Genomic DNA, 16,061 nt, shown 5'->3' with positions numbered 1-16,061 from the left:
CCTCACCTTCCTCATGATCTTCCTCCCGTAGAACATCACTTTGTCCCTCTTGCGAAACCTGTACTGAGGCACGTGGGGCTGAAGTTGTTCTGAAACAGAAGCATCACATCAGAAACCACCTGCAGCAGCTGGGAGCACACCTGAGCACAGCTTGGGGACTTTGCAGCCTCCAGAACAGCTCCTGTGGGCAGGGGGTGGAATTTAAACCACCCTGGGATCCCTCATTCCCCAGCTCTGGCCAAGCCAGACCCAGGCAGGGCTGCCTTGAGGCTCCACCTCAGCCCCAGAGGAGAGAAAGGGCTCTCTAAACAGACTGAAGGGTTGGTCATTTTCATCTCCTCTAGGAAACCTCTCATTCAATCATTTCTCCTTCCTGGGACAGTGAAATCACAGTAGGGTTGAATTCATCTGCAGAATTCACAACTGGCCCTGGGGCTGACGCTGCTCACACAGCAAAGAAATAAAACCTCCAGGTCCTGCCTGTGACAGTTCTGGGCTCACACCTGGGGAAGGGAACCAGCACAAGTTCTCCATCCCTTCAAGCTGTTGTCCTGCAAGAACCACACCTCTGCAGCAAACAACTGCCACAGAAAATTACAAAAAGAATCAAAACCGATGGAAAAACTGATTTTAAAACTTACATGGTTATCAAGTACTTACTTGACTGTCTCACTCTTCTGTACACGACAAACACAACAACTGCTATAAGCAACAGTGCAACTGCAGCTCCAATTGCAATTCCAGTCAGCTGGGAGGGGAATTTAGGGAGAAAGAAGTCAATAATTTTCAACTTCAGAAGTTACTCCATACTTTTTGAAGGGCTGAAGAACACTCAGCTCAGTGAGATGTCTAAAAGCCAAGCATGTTCATATTTAATTATTAATTCAAATACCACATTGGCAAGAAGTTTAAACTGCACCAGTGACCAGTCCTATGATCACATGGAAAACATTCCATGTTTTTCTTCCCAAGGATCTGTGAGCTGATCAACTCAATGTACAGGGGGTGTATGAGGGCATGGAGGGACAGGACAAGGGGGAATGGTCTTAAGATGAAGGAGGGCAGGGTTAGATGGGATATTGGGGAGGAATTTTTCCCTGGCAGGGTGGGCAGACCCTGGCACAGGTGCCCAGAGCAGCTGGGGCTGCCCCTGGATCCCTGGCAGTGTCCAGGGCCAGGCAGAACAGGGCTTGGAGCCACCTGGAATAGTGGGTGTCCCTGCCATGGCAGGGGATGGAGCTGGATGGGCTTTAGAGTCCCTTTCAGCCCAAACCAGCCCGTGATTCTAAATAACAGAAATTAATTCCTGCCTCATGCACAGTGACAGCAAAGAAACAAACACTCAGAGCTCGGCAGTGGCTTAGCAGAGCTCCTGGAGCTCAGGAGAAGCTGCTCTGGATGCACCCCCAGCCCTCAGCCAGCTGAATGCAGCTCTACTTTACCATGGTGGTCTGGATCCTGTCCTCCACAAACTGCAGGATGGGGGTCCCACCTCCTGGAAACACAGCCTAGCACCAAAAGGAAGGTGAAATTAGTTTCCCACAGCTGGAAAAAAGTTCCCATGAAAGCATCTCAACCAACTTGATTGTGTTTTTCTTTGACTTATAACCCACTTTGCAAACAGAAACATTCAGTGGAAAGGGATCAGTATGGGAGTTTTGTGTTGCTCTCAGTTCAGTGCATTCCTAAACAGGCCTAAACCAGGGTCAAACAGTGAGATGAACACTTTTTAAAATCATCCTATGTTATTCAGAGCAGGAAGGATGAGACTGAAAAAACAAGTCCCAAACCAGCATATTAAAGTCATCATAGAAAGCAGATGATGCACATGGGCACATCATGCCTGAGCTCAGGTGTGCTGTCCTGGGACCTGTGTCCACCAGTGTCACTCAGGAACAAAACCTGGCACCTAAAACTGTCTCACAAATGTCAACCCAAAAGTTCAGAGAAAGGGGGAAAAAGGCAAAAAAATTCTTAGCAACAAGTGAAAACAACGTGAGTACAAGGACAATTACATCCCCTTCTAACTCTTGAACCTTAAAAGCTCCTGAATTAAGCACTACACACAGCTCAGGTACCATTCCTCCCCTGGTTCCAGATCTGGATGACAGCTGAACTCAGCTTTGCCACCAAGAGAAAAATGAAGTGCATACCAAGTCACCTAACTGGTCTCTCTAATGGAATTAATTCCAGTTTTACAGCACAAAAGAAACTCCTGTCAGACCAGTCACCTCACACAGATCCCTGTGCTCACTTCCCCTTCTCAGGTCACTTTAGCACTTTAATGTTTATCTTCCCAACATGAGTCAAACTAACTCTGTCACTATTGTTATCAGACTATTACTCATGGGATTGCAGTGAAAAGTCACAAGATTTTGAAAAGAATAAAAAGCTGAAGATGTGTCAGCAACAGGTAGAACACCTGGTGACACAGAGTTCCTGGTGGAAGTCTGTCCTGGTCACTTAATGTATTTATTTCCCTTTGACAGTGTCAGGGACACTGGGACACGGACAGTTCTGCTGCTCCCCAGGCCTGCATGATCTCAAATAACACCAAAAATAGTAATTGCTAGCTGACACTCACATTGCTGCTGCAAGGGGAGAAACAAATCCACAGGGAAAAGAATAAAACACAAACATGCCCAGGCTGGGGCCTCAGTGCAGAAAAGCAACAAGGGAAAGATGAAATTCAGAGCTCCAAGAACCCCTGAGAGGTTCTTGCAAAGTTTTCATAGGTGACAGCGTGACATTCCCCTGCTCAGACTCAGGGGGGATCTTCTCCAGCTTGAACAATCCTTGTGGACAAGCGGAGGAAGCAAAGCAGCCAGGCTGAGCTGTGCAGACACTGAGACGTGTCAGTGACTGCTGTGACAGCTCCTGGGGCAGGAATGAGGTCACAGCCAAGTCACCAGGGCAGCTCCTCTGCGAGGAGAGCTGTGCTCAGCACCCCAGCCCAAGGACCTCACGTCACCCAGCCCCAAGGAACCCTCAGACCCACAACACCTGTGGGACCACCCTGCAGGGCCCTCCTGCATCTGAACATGGAGCAGTCACCTGCCCAGAGCATGGACTGGCACTAAGAGCATTCCTCTGCTTCCTGATGTCCAAGTTTCCTTAAGAACTCGAGGCTGAGCAGCAAGCAGCACAAACATGCAGCCTCACAAGTGCAGCTCACACCCATCCAGGGTCCAGGCTCCCAGCACTGCTGAGAGTCCAACCACTCCTCACTGCAGTCCAAGGCAAACACTGACACATTCCCCAGCCAGACAAGGGTGGGAATGGCTTATCAGCCCTGAAAACAAGGACTTAAAATTGGGATTAGCCCAAACAGAAGGCTTCCTCATAGCACAGAGGCACCCGTGCCTTGTTTTGACTACAGAACCTGGACTTTCACAAAACACTGTTAACTGTGTACAAGAGATTGCCTGTGGTTTTTAGTTTGAGAACTATTTCCTCTCATGAGGTTTGTTTTTTAGGACTAGGGAAAGCATCATGTGCCTTTTTAGTCTGTGAGCTTCACATTTGTGATTAAAAACAAATGCAAGAAGTGCAGTCTGCCAGAATTCTGCAACTCCTCCTTTTTCAGGATAAAAATGAAAGTATTTAAATCATAGCTGTATTAAAACAGTTTAGAATACAAAGCAGAGCACGAATGGTTTGAAAGAAATAAAACACACACACACACAATAAAATGGGACCAATCCTCAAAAGTTTGAAAGAATAAAACTCTCAGCAGGAAAGGCTCTTTCAAAGTAAAAGCATCTAAAGGCATTGCCCCAATGCTATCAAATTAGGTACAGCTGCTTTCAGCTTCTGGAAACACTCACAGGGAAATAAATAAGTCCAAAAATAAGAGCAAAACATATTGTACCTCAAGGCTGGTGCTGTTGTCCCCTTCATCCATGTCTGGAGGAGCAACAGGAGCAAAGATAAAAGCAAAGACTGAGTTAAGAGATGACCGCAGCTTCTGATGCAAACTCTTGAACAACACAAGGGGAACAATAATTTTTTAACTTTATCCTCCCTTTGTGCTGAGCAATAAAAGCCAGCAGTGAAGTGCTGGGGGACGGGACTCTCCCGAAGAACCTTCTCCACAGCCACGGGAATTCAGACAGAAGCTCCCCGGGAGCCTCTCCGCACGGAGCGAGGCTGGGGAGAGCTCTGTGCCCGGCGGCACAGCGGGACCCACCCCTGCTCCCCACGGAAAGCAAACACCGGAACGGCCCCGTGGGACGGGGACAGCCCGGGGACAGCTCCGACCCTGCCCGGGCACCGACCGCGGGTCACCCTCAGGGGCACCCCCGGCCGGAGCAGGGTCACCCCCGGCCGGACTGGGGCCACTCTCCCGGCCCCGTTTCGCCAGGCCAGAGCTGGGGACACGGGCTCCAAACAAGACAACAACAACTCCCGCCGGGCCTGGGCACCGGCACCGGCCGGGGGCACCGCGCGGCTGCACCAGCCCGCCGGGCCCGCCGCCGCGCTCCAGCGACCCCCGGCACCCTCTCACCCGCTCCTTCCCCCGCCATCGTGCCGGTGCCGGTGCCGGTGCCGCTGCCGGTGCCAGTGCCAATGCCAATGCCAATGCCAATGCCGGTGCCGCAGCCGCTCTCTGTCCCCGGCGCTCGCGCTCCCCGGGCCGGGGGCGAAGGGCGCTGAGCGCAGACCCCGCCCGCTGCCACCAGGGGGCGCGGCCGCGCCAGGCCCCGCCCACCCCGCGGGCCGCTCGCTGCTGATTGGCGGGGAAAACCCCCCTGCGGCCGTCCGGCGCGCTTGCAGTGTCGGCACTGCGGATTGGCTGGCGCGGCCCGGCCAATGGGAGAGGGCGGTGTTGGGGTGTGCGAGGCGGGAGCGCCGCGGGGCCGCTCCGGGTCGTGAGGGGGATCCGGCCCCGGCGCGGTGCGGGGAAGTCTCGGCGCTCGCAGGGAGCGGCTCCGCCTCCGCTGGGCCCCCCGGTGCTCTCCGGGACTTCGCTAATTCCTCGGTGCCCGCGGGGACCCGTCCGGTCTCTCTGAGCTCCCGGCTGCCCTCAGGCACCGGCCCGGCTCGCTGAGCCCCCGGTGCCCGCCGGGCCCGGCCCCGGCCCCGCTGAGCCCTCGGTGCCCGGCATGGGGCTGCTGACCCAGCTAGTCCGCGGGCTGGTGCGCGGCGCCGACCGCGTGTCGCCGTTCACCAGCAAGCGCGGCCCGCGGAGCCACAACAAGGGCCGCGGTGCCAAGAAGCTGGGCGTGCTCACCCGCAACAAGAAGTTCCTCCTCGTCAAGGAGATGGTGCCCGAGTTCGTCGTGCCCGACCTGACGGGCTTCAAGCTGCGGCCCTACGTGTCGTACCGCGCCCCCGAGGGCTCCGAGCCGCCCCTGACGGCCAAGCAGCTCTTCGACCAGCTGGTGGCTCCGCGCATCGAGAAGGACGTGAAGGACGGCACATTCGACCCCAGCAAGCTGGAGAAGTACGGCTTCGAGCCCACGCAGGAGGGCAAGCTCTTCCAGCTCTTCCCCAAGAACTACGTGCGGTAGGGAGCGGGCGGTGATAGCGCCGGCCAGCACGGGACAGGCTCTGTCACTGAGCATTGAAGCAACTCCTTCTGCCTCGTTCTTCTGTAATACCTGATTTGAATCCTGGTGAAATCTGCGGTTTGATTTCCCATCCGTGACTGGTGGTTCCTCTGGGAGACAGTTGTGCCTCGTGAGCAGAGCCCTCGCTGGGGTTCTGAGGACGAGGGGTCCATGACGTTTCTAAATGCAAAGTACTGCAAAGTTTAAGAATTAAACTTTCAAAATTAAGTTAAGACTGAAAGCGTTCACTTTGAGAGAAAGGAAGCGAGATGAGTGGATGGTCTGTGAGCACTTAGCCTGCAATAGGGGCTGCCAGCTGAGTCCTCACGGTGGGGGGGGGGGGGGTTCAAAGCCCCACATTTTCGGGGCAGGGCTGGGATGGAGTGGGGGTGCTGCAGCCCCAGTCACAGAAGGATGAGCTGTGCTCAGGGATCGGCCGCAGTGGGGATGGGGCAGGCACAGCTTTTCTACCTGAACGCGGCACTTTTCACCTCCTGTGAAGCTGATCAGAACAAGTCACACACAAGTGGCCGTTTCCTGCCTCGCAGACGAGGCCCTTCAGCCCTTCCCTCGTGAGCCTTGCTGCCCCGCCAGGGCACTTCGCAGGTGGCTGGACGGGGATGCGGGGCTGGAGAGCAGGAGATCCTGTGGTGCCCTTTGATGCCAATTCCAGCTCGCTCTTGAGCACGCCTCTTGCCTCACGCGCCACGTGAAGGCAGGTGACAAGTGGCTTCCCTCGTTTCTGAGCGAGGCCTGGCCTCAAGCCTAAACCGGGCTGGTCCCAGTGGGTGTCACCGCTCCCGCTGCGCTGCCCTCGGGCTGTTCCCTCTCCTCTCACAGGCAATAAAAGGCATTACAACCTTTAAAACAGATACAGGGACACACCCTCGCTTTTCCCAGGAAACTGCATTGTCCACTCCGACTCCCAAAGAATATTCACCCCTTGGAGCCTGAGCCATCCCAGGCCAGGGCGGGAGGTCCTCACAAGGACTGTCAAGTCATTTGATTTTTAAAACTCAAAACAACAAAAAGAAAGATAAATCATTTATATTGGTTTTATTTTAGAAACATCCAAAAATAGCATGTTTTTTCTTTAGCAAAAGCTCTTGTTTTCATTACTAATATGAATCTTCATGTAACAGTGCTCCAGAATGTTTGCTAAAATACACATTCACCGCTGAGAAGGGGGTTTCAAAGCAGCAAAGTTCTCATCTGTGGCACCTCGTTTAGTTGCAGCACTGTTACACAGAGACCTGTTGCTGGTGTTTCTTTCCCTCCAGACAACTCATTCTTTAGGACCCTCAAAGACAAACCATGCAAGCTGAAAGTTACTGATCTAGTTTAAGCTGGTTTTTTTGTTTCTAGAAATAGAGAAAATGTTCCAGAAAGGGTGTTTTGCTGATATTTCACAGTGGAAAAAAAGAGAGCTAATGGAGCAACCATGAGAAATCCCGCAGCCATTCCTGGAGGTAGTTAGGGCAATGCTGTTAAGATTTTGGTTTCTGTACTTATTTTAAATTTAAAAAGATGTAGAGAAACACCACTTATACTTTTTGGAGGTTTTGATCTTAAAGCTGTTCACCTTCTAAAAACTGAGCTTGACTTTGGACCTACAGGTGGCTCTGTGGAGAGCAGAAAGAATGAGCTGAATACGGAGAGGCCATGAGGGGTGGTTGAGTGGCACTAAAACATGGTGGGGTCACTACAGGATTTATCTGAACCAGGGTGTGCTCAGCTGGGAATGATGAAGGAGTCTGCAGTCAGGTGATGATTGATGGAAAATGATGTAGAAACACCAGGATCCTCTCAAGGAGGATCCCACAAGCACTTCCCATCTCACAGACAGTCTGCACTTCCTTCTGAACCAGTACTTCTCTTTGTTAAACATCGCTGTGAACACACTGCACTGCATCTGGCCTGTCTGAGCTCTTCTGCAGGGACACACCCATCACACAGCCAGGCCTCTGCTCAGGGGCTTTTCTGAGACATTCAGGAAACCTTCTAATCACTGACTGGGTCTGCACAGCAGCACAACCTGGTTGTGAGGGAAGGAGGAGAACAGGCCTAACAGATCCATTGTGAAATGCAAACCAGCCTTGAAAGGATTCAGATCTGAGGTACAAAGCAGCAGCCTGTGAGAGGAGGGCTGGTCCACTTGGAACCGGGACATTAAGGGAAAAACTAGATAAACCTGGCTGGCCATGACCACAGGCCTCTAAGCAAAGGCTTCCCTCTGTGCTGAAAACAGAACATCAGGAATCCCATCAGTGTTGGCCTTGAAGGACTCCCAAGCTCAGCAGTAAGATGGGAAAGCCCAGCAGAAGCAGGGCATTAAGTTCAGCTGTCACTCTCAGTTCAGGAGTTTTCCTCCCTCTTCCATTGGGACTGGTCAATGCAAACTTTCAGCTGTACTTTTGGATGGAGATCTAGGACTTGGCACATCTGGAGGGGTCACCAGGCTCATCTCCCACTTCCAGACATGGAGGATGTTGTCATAGAAAGAACAAGTGGCCACAATGCTCATTTCTTTGGGGCTGTCTGGAGACCTGGCTGAGTCACTGCCTCTGTCCAGGCCCATTCCATTGGGTCTCTTGGCTCCTGAGTCAGAGCTGCTGGCTGACCCTGGATCTGCCCCTTGGGCAGCCAAATCTAAACCTCCCTTTAAACCAGAGCCCCTGACCAGTCCAGGATCCCCAGCCAGCTTTGGCCCTGCCCCTACTGCGAGTGCCGTAGCAGGGCTTTCGCTCTCCTCATCCAGGATTACATCAAAAGTAGCTGTAGGAGACTCATAAATTATCTTCAGGTTCTGGACCTGCAAACTCAGCCTCTCATCTCCTTGCCCTGATGCTCCCACGAGCTCCTCTGAAGGCTGGCACGCAGCAGCAAGGTCCTGGCTTGCAGGCAAGGAATCCCTTGGACACAGCCTTGACCAGTCAGCCCCATAGGCCAAGGAATTGTGCAGGACATAGGACGACAGGATGGTACATTCCTCTGTGTTTTCCGCTTAAAAAAAAATAAAAAAAATATTTAGAAATCAAGTTGTGGATTGTGGCAGAGTGCTCAGCAGCCATTCCAGCATTGGCTGTGTCTCATGGGAAGAGTTCTCTGGTTGTTTCTTCACCACTGAGTGAAGCACTCCAGGAGGAATGAGGTACTGACCATTTTTCAGCCATCTCTTAATGGCCTTGATTCCTCCTGGGTCAGTAGCAGAGGAGAAGAGGGTTTAACATGCATGAGATTAAAGAGCATCATTATTCAAAGTGCCTACAAAGGCTCAAGACAGACAAGAGTGATCACACCACAACCTTCACTGAGCCATGAACACACCTGGGGGATTGCCAGGTCGTGGTTATTAACACACTGCAGATGTTCTTCCTGTCAGCTTTCAGCATTTGACTCTCACAGTGAGTTCCTTCCTTCCCCACTCAGGAGAAATACCATCCTCATTTCCTAAGCTGTTGATCTGCGCAAGGTCTGGAGATCCCAGGAACCCAACCATCTTCTGTCAGACTGCATTTGTAATGTGAATGCAAACGGCTTTTCCACCATGGAAGTACCTCGTGATTCACATGAAGGGCTTATTCATGTTATTCTGCATTAACCAGGCTGCAAAGCACTTCCTTCCTGAGGCAATAATTGATTCCCCAGCAGGTCAGTGACTCCTGCTAACAGGAAAGCAACACCTGACAGTGGGAAGCACCTCTCTGAACCATCACAGTGAACACAATCCCGGAATGGCTGTGCCCTCACACCAAACACAAAGGCTTTCCTCCCGTGGAAAAAAAGTTATGAGAGATTTACACACAGACAGTGACAGGGCCTTGGCACAACCAAGCAGGCCAAGAGAGTGCACAGATGCGGAAAAGCTGGAAGTTACTTCAAATTGGAACAGAAGCCTATGGCTATTAACACCATCTCAATCCTTCCAGCAAGAGCTGGAGCTCCCCATGAACCTGGAGGCAGCGAAGGAGCACAGCAGAGCAGCCCTGGAGCACCTCTGTTCCCTGGACACTCACCCAGGCTCCCGCGGCAGTCGAGGATCTTGAAGCCGCTCTGCATGCAGGCTGCCAAGAGCACGAAGTCACACGTGGGGTGCCACTTCAGCCTCCACACCCCGCCTTCCACGTGGGTGTCAGCCAGAGGCTGCCTCATGTTCCTGGTGTCCCACAGCAGCACGTGCTCGTCGTAGCTGGGGACGTGCCACAAACAGGCAGAAAAGCACAGCCAGGTCAGGGCACAGAACAAAGGTAGGAAAGACCACACGCTCTGCACCACATGGAATTTCTGCAGAGGCAGCAACACGTTCAGGTAACAGAGGAGGTTTGGCACAGCAGGGGAGAGCAGCTGGAAGGGACTCACCTGCCTGTGGCCAGGAGATTCTCCCGGTGGGGACTGCACTGAATGCTGCACACACCCATGGAATGTCTGCAGAGGGAAAAGACAGCAAATTGAGAAGGGCTTCTTCCTTGAATTTAAAGGATTTTGAGTCCACATTATTTCATCAAATGTCTTGGGAGAGGTAAGCTCAAAATTTCAGTCCAGTGACCTACCCAAGCACAGTTTCATCTACAGAGTCCAATAGCCTTCCCAGGGACAAAACTTCTATTCACACCATCTCAGCACAAGTATTTTCTAGTAATATTTACCCCATAAACTGCTGCTCAAAAGCCCTAAGAATTCCAGCAGAACACCTCCATTCCCAGGAGACTTTACTCCCAAAATTAGTATTTCCATAGCCATAATCCCCAGTGTAATTTAAGTTTACATACAGAATTCCACTAGAGAGCTGTGTATATTGTTTTAACCATTTTTTTAAATAAGATAGAAAAGAGATCACTTCAAATAACTAAACAGTGGAGAAAAAAAATTCTAAAAAACATTCCATAATAATATCTCCAAATTTAACACACACAAAAATTGCCAAAATAAAAGTGTAAATCAGGATCCTTTTTTAGAAAGAAACTACCACCTTCTTCACATGTGGAAGTCAGCACTTGGTTTATTGTGTTAAAGGACATAGAGAAGAAAGTTTCAGCCTGAAGTTGTTCTGATGAAAAAAACTCACAGGTGCCTCCATTTCCCACGGGAGGCAGAACCAGGATCCCCTATCACTGCACATCTCCGATTTCAGTGCCTTGGGAAGGGGCAGGGCAGCAGCGGGTGTTCCCACCCCACTGCTGGAGGGCTGGGCAGGGACAGGTGTCACTCACCTCCTGCTGGTGAAGACTGGAGCCTCCGGACTGCACCTGGTGTCCCAGCCCTTGAGCAGGCTGTCATCCCCTCCTGCCGGGGGACAAAACACTGTGACCCTCAGCACCAGCCCTAAGCATGGGGAAAAGCAGTGCCAAGAGGCCGCAGCTCCTCCCGAGGGGCAGCTCCCCTCTCTGCTCTGGGACAGGGACAGGAGCCAGGGAACGGCTGGGGCTGGGCCAGGGCAGCTCAGGCTGGAGCTCAGGGCAAGGTTCTTCCCCCAGAGGGTGCTGGCACTGCCCAGGCTCCCCAGGGAATGGGCACGGCCCCGAGGCTGCCAGAGCTCCAGGAGCCTTTGGCCAGCGCTGCCAGGGATGCCCAGGGTGGGGTTGCTGGGGGGTCTGGGCAGGGACGGGGGCTGGACTGATGATCCTGATGGTCCCTTCCTGCTCAGGGCAGTCTGTGACACAGAGCTGATCCAGCCCTGGGATCTGGCAGAATTCAACAGACACACCAAAAATCACATTAGGCTCCCAATACTCATCACCCCAGAAATCATATGTGGTATCAATATGGTGGTACCCTCTTCTCTGGTAAGAAAAAGAGTTTGAGGTCATAAAGACTGGACTCAAACAGCTCTCTGGCTCTTAGCATACTGCAGAATATAATCTTGTTTGCCAATAATCATCCAAAGTACAGTTTTCAGCATACAGCTTCTCCTAATTAACTCCAACCTCTTTCCACCATCAAGAAAAGAAGCCTTTCATCCCTAATCAGAGGACCCAGCTCTTCAGCTCTTTCAAGAGGTGATGCAAGCAGCTCACTCAACCCTGGAAAGTAAAAAACCTAGGGAACACATCCCCAAACAAGGGGCACCCTCCCCACCAGCCCCCAAGGAGATCCCCAGCCCATGCAGACCTGAATACACGATATCAATGTCCCAGTAATTAAAAGCAGCAATCCAGGCCTCAAATTTGTGAGCTTCCCACTGGTTCAGGACATGCACGGAAGGAGCAGATTCATCTATGGAGAAAAGATTCAGCTTCCCCTCTGAATCACTGCTGATCACTCTTAAAGGACATCCACTACAGCAGGGTACACAAAAAACATTGGGAATTACTGCAACGATCAAATATTTCAATTCAACTAAACACTGGCAGACTGGCAGCATGGTGGCAGGAATGACACACTCATACAATTCTTTCCAGCTTCATCTTAAAATCACCTACCCCAGTGACTGCCACTCCCTGCTCTCACAGGGAGCAACCACTCACTCCCAGGTCAGGGAAGGAACCACTAGTGGCTCTCGTCTTTCTCAGAGATGCAAAACTTGACTTCTTACATGCTTCACATTACATCAATAAACAAATTCCATGTGAAGAGCATTCTTTTTTTTTTTTTTTTTTTTTCTCCAAGTCAGAATGACAATGCCCTTTCAGAGCCTCTTCCTTCTTCTGGAGTACAAAGAGGTATTTTATTTCCTTGCTATCACTGAAACCCAAAGCACTGGCTGATCCTGACCTCTTCTGCTCTCTTCCTGTGCCACAGTACAATTACAGTTTCTAGACACAATGACCTTGGAGCACTGGCAAATGTTTTGCAATTCCCAGTGCACAGATTTTCTGGCATTCCCTAACATGAACTAGGTTCCTTCTGTTTGGTTACCTGCAACTGCAGGCACTGCTTTGGTGGCCTGAGGCTTCTTTCCAGTTCTGTATCAAATGATTCAACCACACTGAATCTCCCAAATTCCCACATAAGAGATACAGGGCCACCCCCTTCCTGCAGAGATGTGAACAATGTACATTTGGCTTCTAGGAGAAGTTGCTGGTCTCTCAAGTGACAACAGTGACAGGTTTAAAGGGGTATTTCATCATGGCAACAATCATTTATCATGAAGGACACAGACAAAAAAAAAAGGGGAATGTAAGATGGAAGTCTAACTGGCAATTCTACTTGCTCATTAACACATTAGCACACACAGAAATGGCTTTAATTAGCAAATTTGCCCTACAGTATTAAGCAGTAACTGCCTGATCCCCCTGGTTTCCAGCCCCACACCAAAGGCACCGCTCTTCATCTGCACCTACAGAACATATTACCCCTCCCTCATTTCAACGTACAGCCAATGCAGCTTATTTCACACAGCAATGCCGTTTCATATCTCATGTATGAACAGCTGAGAGAAGGAGGAGCCACTTCCAAACCAATTCTCTCCTGTTTCTCACTAGCCCATGATTAAACTTCCTACATGTGCTATTATTGGCAGTTCTTAAGGAGAACTTCACACTAAAATTTCAGCTGTTCTAAGAGCAGAATTGGAACCAGCAGCTCCATTTGCATCCCGTTCTGGTCTTTCCTTTTAACAAAGGCAGCAGAAGACACATCCCTGGCTCACCTGCTGCCATTCCCCAGAGCACAACCTCCCATTTGTTGTTGGTTTAGTCTCTGCTCCTGTTCCAGTGGCACACTGTTTGTGTTCCTGTTACCTTTGCTCTGGAAACAGCAAATTCTAGAGCAGGGCCAGGGAGCCAGCTGGGATCAAGAAAGTCAAAACCACTAAAGACTGCTTCATCCAAGCCCTCAACTTCTCCTGAAAGTTGTCCCACACACCCTGGCCTCCAGCCCCAACCTCCATCTCCCATCCTCACCATTGCTCTCGTCCAGTGGACCAGTCCAAGGACAAGGCCAGTCGCTGTGCCCCGAGATCCACCCTGAAGCGTGGCTCCAACATGCAGCTGTTCTTCTACTGAAAACAAAAGGAGTGGATTAAGACTGGGAAGACAGCAGGCATGTAACGACAGATGCACTGCTTCCCACAGCAGGTTTTCCAGAGACTGATGAGCAAATGAGGGTCCCACACCAAAGAAGCAATGAAATATCCCACAGCACTGTACAATCATCTAGTGCTGGCTGAGCGGCACACGTGCACACACAGGATCCCACCCTTCTGCTGCTCACTGCCCACCAAACCTCTCTTAAACGCTGCTGCTTCTCAGGGAGCGATGAAGTGCAGCAGAAGTGATGACCGGACTGCTGAATTCCCTTACAGACTGGCCTCTGCTTTCTTTGCTCTGTGAAAGTGGCTCTGATCACTTTCTTCTCCCACCACCAAAAGAAACCCCACTCCAAAAATCCTCCTTGCTTTTACCAGCTTTGCACTTTCTGATGTTTCCTAGTTAGGCCATACTTGTTTCCAGGGTTTGCTTCTTCCCTCCTCCTGCCTCTCCTCCCCAACTCTGCAGATGGCTAGAGCCCAGCCCAACTCTCTGGCACCATGAAAAAGTTCGTAGAACTTATGACAAACATTATCAGAAGACAAAAGAAGTATTTAACAAGCTAAGCATACTGAGGAAGCCATGGAAACCAGCTTTCCTGCAAGCCTATACTCACTACCAGTAAATGTAGAGATAGATGTAGCAAACATGGGTTAAAGGCAGCTTCAGCAGTAGCAGGCATTGCATCCACCCACCTCACTTCCAGTCAGGTGGCAAAATTCCACAGCACCTGTGGAGTTTGCGATGCCAACCATGGGATGTTCTGCAACAGGAATGTGGCACCTAAAAGATCAAGTTAAACAAGTCTCCAGTGTCCATCTTTCCTGTATTTTAGGAAGACAGCAAAGCCATAATTTTTATTCCAACATGCACAAGGAGAAGGTATGTGACCAAAAAAAAAAATCTCACATTAAGAAAATCTAGGGCTTCTCAAGTTCCCACACACCTGCAAGGAGGGGATTCTGTGCAAGCGAGATCTACTATATGTTATTATATAAATAAATGAGGTACAAAGTCATGAACAGTCAAGTGAGCAGCAAGTATAAAACAGAAACAAGGCAGTCTTTGCTCACTGGAACAAACTGGAAAGTATTTTCCTCCAAGAAGTCAGGAACCGTTCCTTTAGTAACTATTGCTGTTGCTGCCGTGCCAAAAAAGGATGCCGGGAGGAGCAGAGCGTGCTGCTGTGGCACCGAGCCTGGCTGGGCCAGAGTTACCATTTGATATCCAGGATGGCGGCCGTGTCGATGCGCTGGATCTCGGTCAGCGGGATGTAGGGCTGCTCCTCGTTGTAGTGGTACAGGTAGAGCCGCCCCGTCCGGTCACAGGCCCCACTGCTCCCTCGGGAATCGCTCTGTGGCAAACACGGGAAAGAAAAGGGCAAGCTCAGCCGCGCTTCTGCCTCCCAGAGATCCTGCTATGAGCGAGGAGCTGGGCTGAGGCTCCCACTTGTTCAGTCCCAGCCCTGAGGGATGAAAGTCCCCATCGGGGCCAGCCACGCTCACCGGACGGGCCACTGTGCCCCCCCTCGAGCCGCCCCAGCCGGGACAAGGCACGGCCCCGCCGCGAGGACCGGCAGCACCGGGGATGGGGATGGGGCTCGCCCGGAGCGGGGCTGGCCGGGGCCGGGCTCACCTGGTCGGGCGGGCGCAGGTGGTAGGTGCCGCAGGCCAGGATGCTGTGCCAGCCCTCCACCGGGCACCACTCCACCGCGTCCGCGCTGAACTCCGTGTCCACCACCTGCAGCGTGCGCGTCCTGCACGGCGCGGCCATCGCGGGCCGGGCCCTGCTGCGCCGCCGGGGCGGCTCCCAGGAGGCTCCGGGGAGGCGGGGCCGCCGCCCGTCTGCTTCCCGGTCAGGGCGGGCCCGGGGCGGAGCTGTCCCCGCGGAGCCGCCGCTTCTCCCGGCCGGCTGTCCGTGCCCGCGGGGCTCCCGCCCAGCGCGTCCTGGCCGAGGGAAGGGGCTGCGGCTGCGGCTGCAGCGCCCCCCCGGTGAGCGATCCCTGCCCTGATCCCGGCAGCCGCTCGCGAGAGAAATCCGGGATCAGCCTTTCCTCGCCATGCCCCTAGCGCCTCGCCTAGAGACCTTCCCCAGCCCGGCCCTTCCTGAGGAGACACGGGCTGGTACCGCCGTTCCTGCGCAGAAGCTGTTCCGGACCTCGGAGCGCGCCCGGTCGCTGCCCTGAGCCTTTCCCTTTCCCCTCAGTCCTTTCCCCGTCGGAGGGCGGGTCCTGCACCCTCGGGACGCGCCCCGCAGCCGTTCCCACGGCGGTGCTGCTCCCTGCGCTCCCCCGAGCCTGCGCTGCCGCTGTTCCCTGGCGGAAATCCTGCTGACCCAAAGGTTTCCTTGCTGAGTGAAATCAGGCAAGGCCGGGCCGTTTGCTCTTTTCCCATAACCAACCCTACATTTATTGGCACTTAATTTCATCTCCCACTCTCTCGTAACATCCTTCTGCAATTCACTCAGCCTTTATTATATTATCATTACACTGAATAATATCATCGGTGGATGTTGTCAGTTTCATTATACATTACCTTTTTTC

General features: G+C 52.2%; 3 protein-coding genes across 5 annotated transcripts in view; 1 reads left to right on the top strand and 2 right to left on the bottom strand.

Moving 5' to 3' along the window:
• PNPLA7 (patatin like phospholipase domain containing 7) overlaps positions 1 to 4,589 on the bottom strand; it is a 126,399-nt gene extending 121,810 nt beyond the window's left edge. The window contains exons 1-5 of one of the 2 annotated variants that reach the window (XM_038155911.1): positions 4,508 to 4,589; positions 3,872 to 3,906; positions 1,443 to 1,508; positions 661 to 748; positions 7 to 89 (exon numbers count right to left, since the gene is read on the bottom strand). In XM_038155911.1, coding sequence (XP_038011839.1) covers positions 7 to 89; positions 661 to 748; positions 1,443 to 1,508; positions 3,872 to 3,906; positions 4,508 to 4,526 — 291 coding nt within the window. In that variant the 5' untranslated portion in view covers positions 4,527 to 4,589. The remainder of the gene's footprint in view (positions 1 to 6; positions 90 to 660; positions 749 to 1,442; positions 1,509 to 3,871; positions 3,907 to 4,507) is intronic. The other variant, XM_038155910.1, reaches the window with a different exon arrangement.
• Positions 4,590 to 4,820: 231 nt separating this feature from the next.
• On the top strand, positions 4,821 to 5,785 carry MRPL41 (mitochondrial ribosomal protein L41). Its single transcript, XM_038155915.1, has one exon. It carries the CDS (start codon positions 5,106 to 5,108, stop codon positions 5,511 to 5,513), a length of 408 nt encoding a protein of 135 aa, XP_038011843.1. The 5' UTR covers positions 4,821 to 5,105; the 3' UTR covers positions 5,514 to 5,785.
• An 808-nt stretch (positions 5,786 to 6,593) lies between these two features.
• On the bottom strand, positions 6,594 to 15,954 carry DPH7 (diphthamide biosynthesis 7). Of its 2 annotated transcripts, XM_038155912.1 has the most exons (9): positions 15,155 to 15,954; positions 14,737 to 14,873; positions 14,215 to 14,302; positions 13,394 to 13,488; positions 11,661 to 11,827; positions 10,763 to 10,835; positions 9,912 to 9,977; positions 9,569 to 9,741; positions 6,594 to 8,555 (listed from the first exon to the last, which is right to left on the bottom strand). In XM_038155912.1, the coding sequence occupies exons 1-9, from the start codon at positions 15,290 to 15,292 to the stop codon at positions 7,942 to 7,944; spliced, it is 1,551 nt and encodes a 516-aa protein (XP_038011840.1). In that variant the 5' UTR covers positions 15,293 to 15,954; the 3' UTR covers positions 6,594 to 7,941. The 2 variants fall into 2 exon arrangements, with proteins under 2 accessions (XP_038011840.1, XP_038011841.1); XM_038155913.1 differs by lacking the exons at positions 14,737 to 14,873; positions 15,155 to 15,954 and adding an exon at positions 14,593 to 14,730.
• Positions 15,955 to 16,061: the final 107 nt, after the last annotated feature.

This window comes from Motacilla alba, chromosome 17 (assembly GCF_015832195.1).
Source record: "Motacilla alba alba isolate MOTALB_02 chromosome 17, Motacilla_alba_V1.0_pri, whole genome shotgun sequence".
In the NCBI taxonomy this organism is placed as follows: Eukaryota; Metazoa; Chordata; class Aves; order Passeriformes; family Motacillidae; genus Motacilla; species Motacilla alba.
This window is presented reverse-complemented; position numbering and strand designations above follow the sequence as displayed.

What these genes read in the sequence shown, in the direction of transcription:
- MRPL41 (XM_038155915.1), top strand. Translation starts at nt 5,106, where the DNA reads ATGGGGCTGCTGACCCAGCTAGTCCGCGGGCTGGTGCGCGGCGCCGAC.
- DPH7 (XM_038155912.1), bottom strand. Translation starts at nt 15,292, where the DNA reads ATGGCCGCGCCGTGCAGGACGCGCACGCTGCAGGTGGTGGACACGGAG. An exon ending in GCCATCCTGGATATCAAATG is followed by an intron (nt 14,303 to 14,736) that starts GTAACTCTGGCC and finishes TTGATCTTTTAG; the next exon opens with GTGCCACATTCCTGTTGCAG. An exon ending in CGACTGCCGCGGGAGCCTGG is followed by an intron (nt 8,556 to 9,568) that starts GTGAGTGTCCAG and finishes TTTTTTTTTAAG; the next exon opens with CGGAAAACACAGAGGAATGT.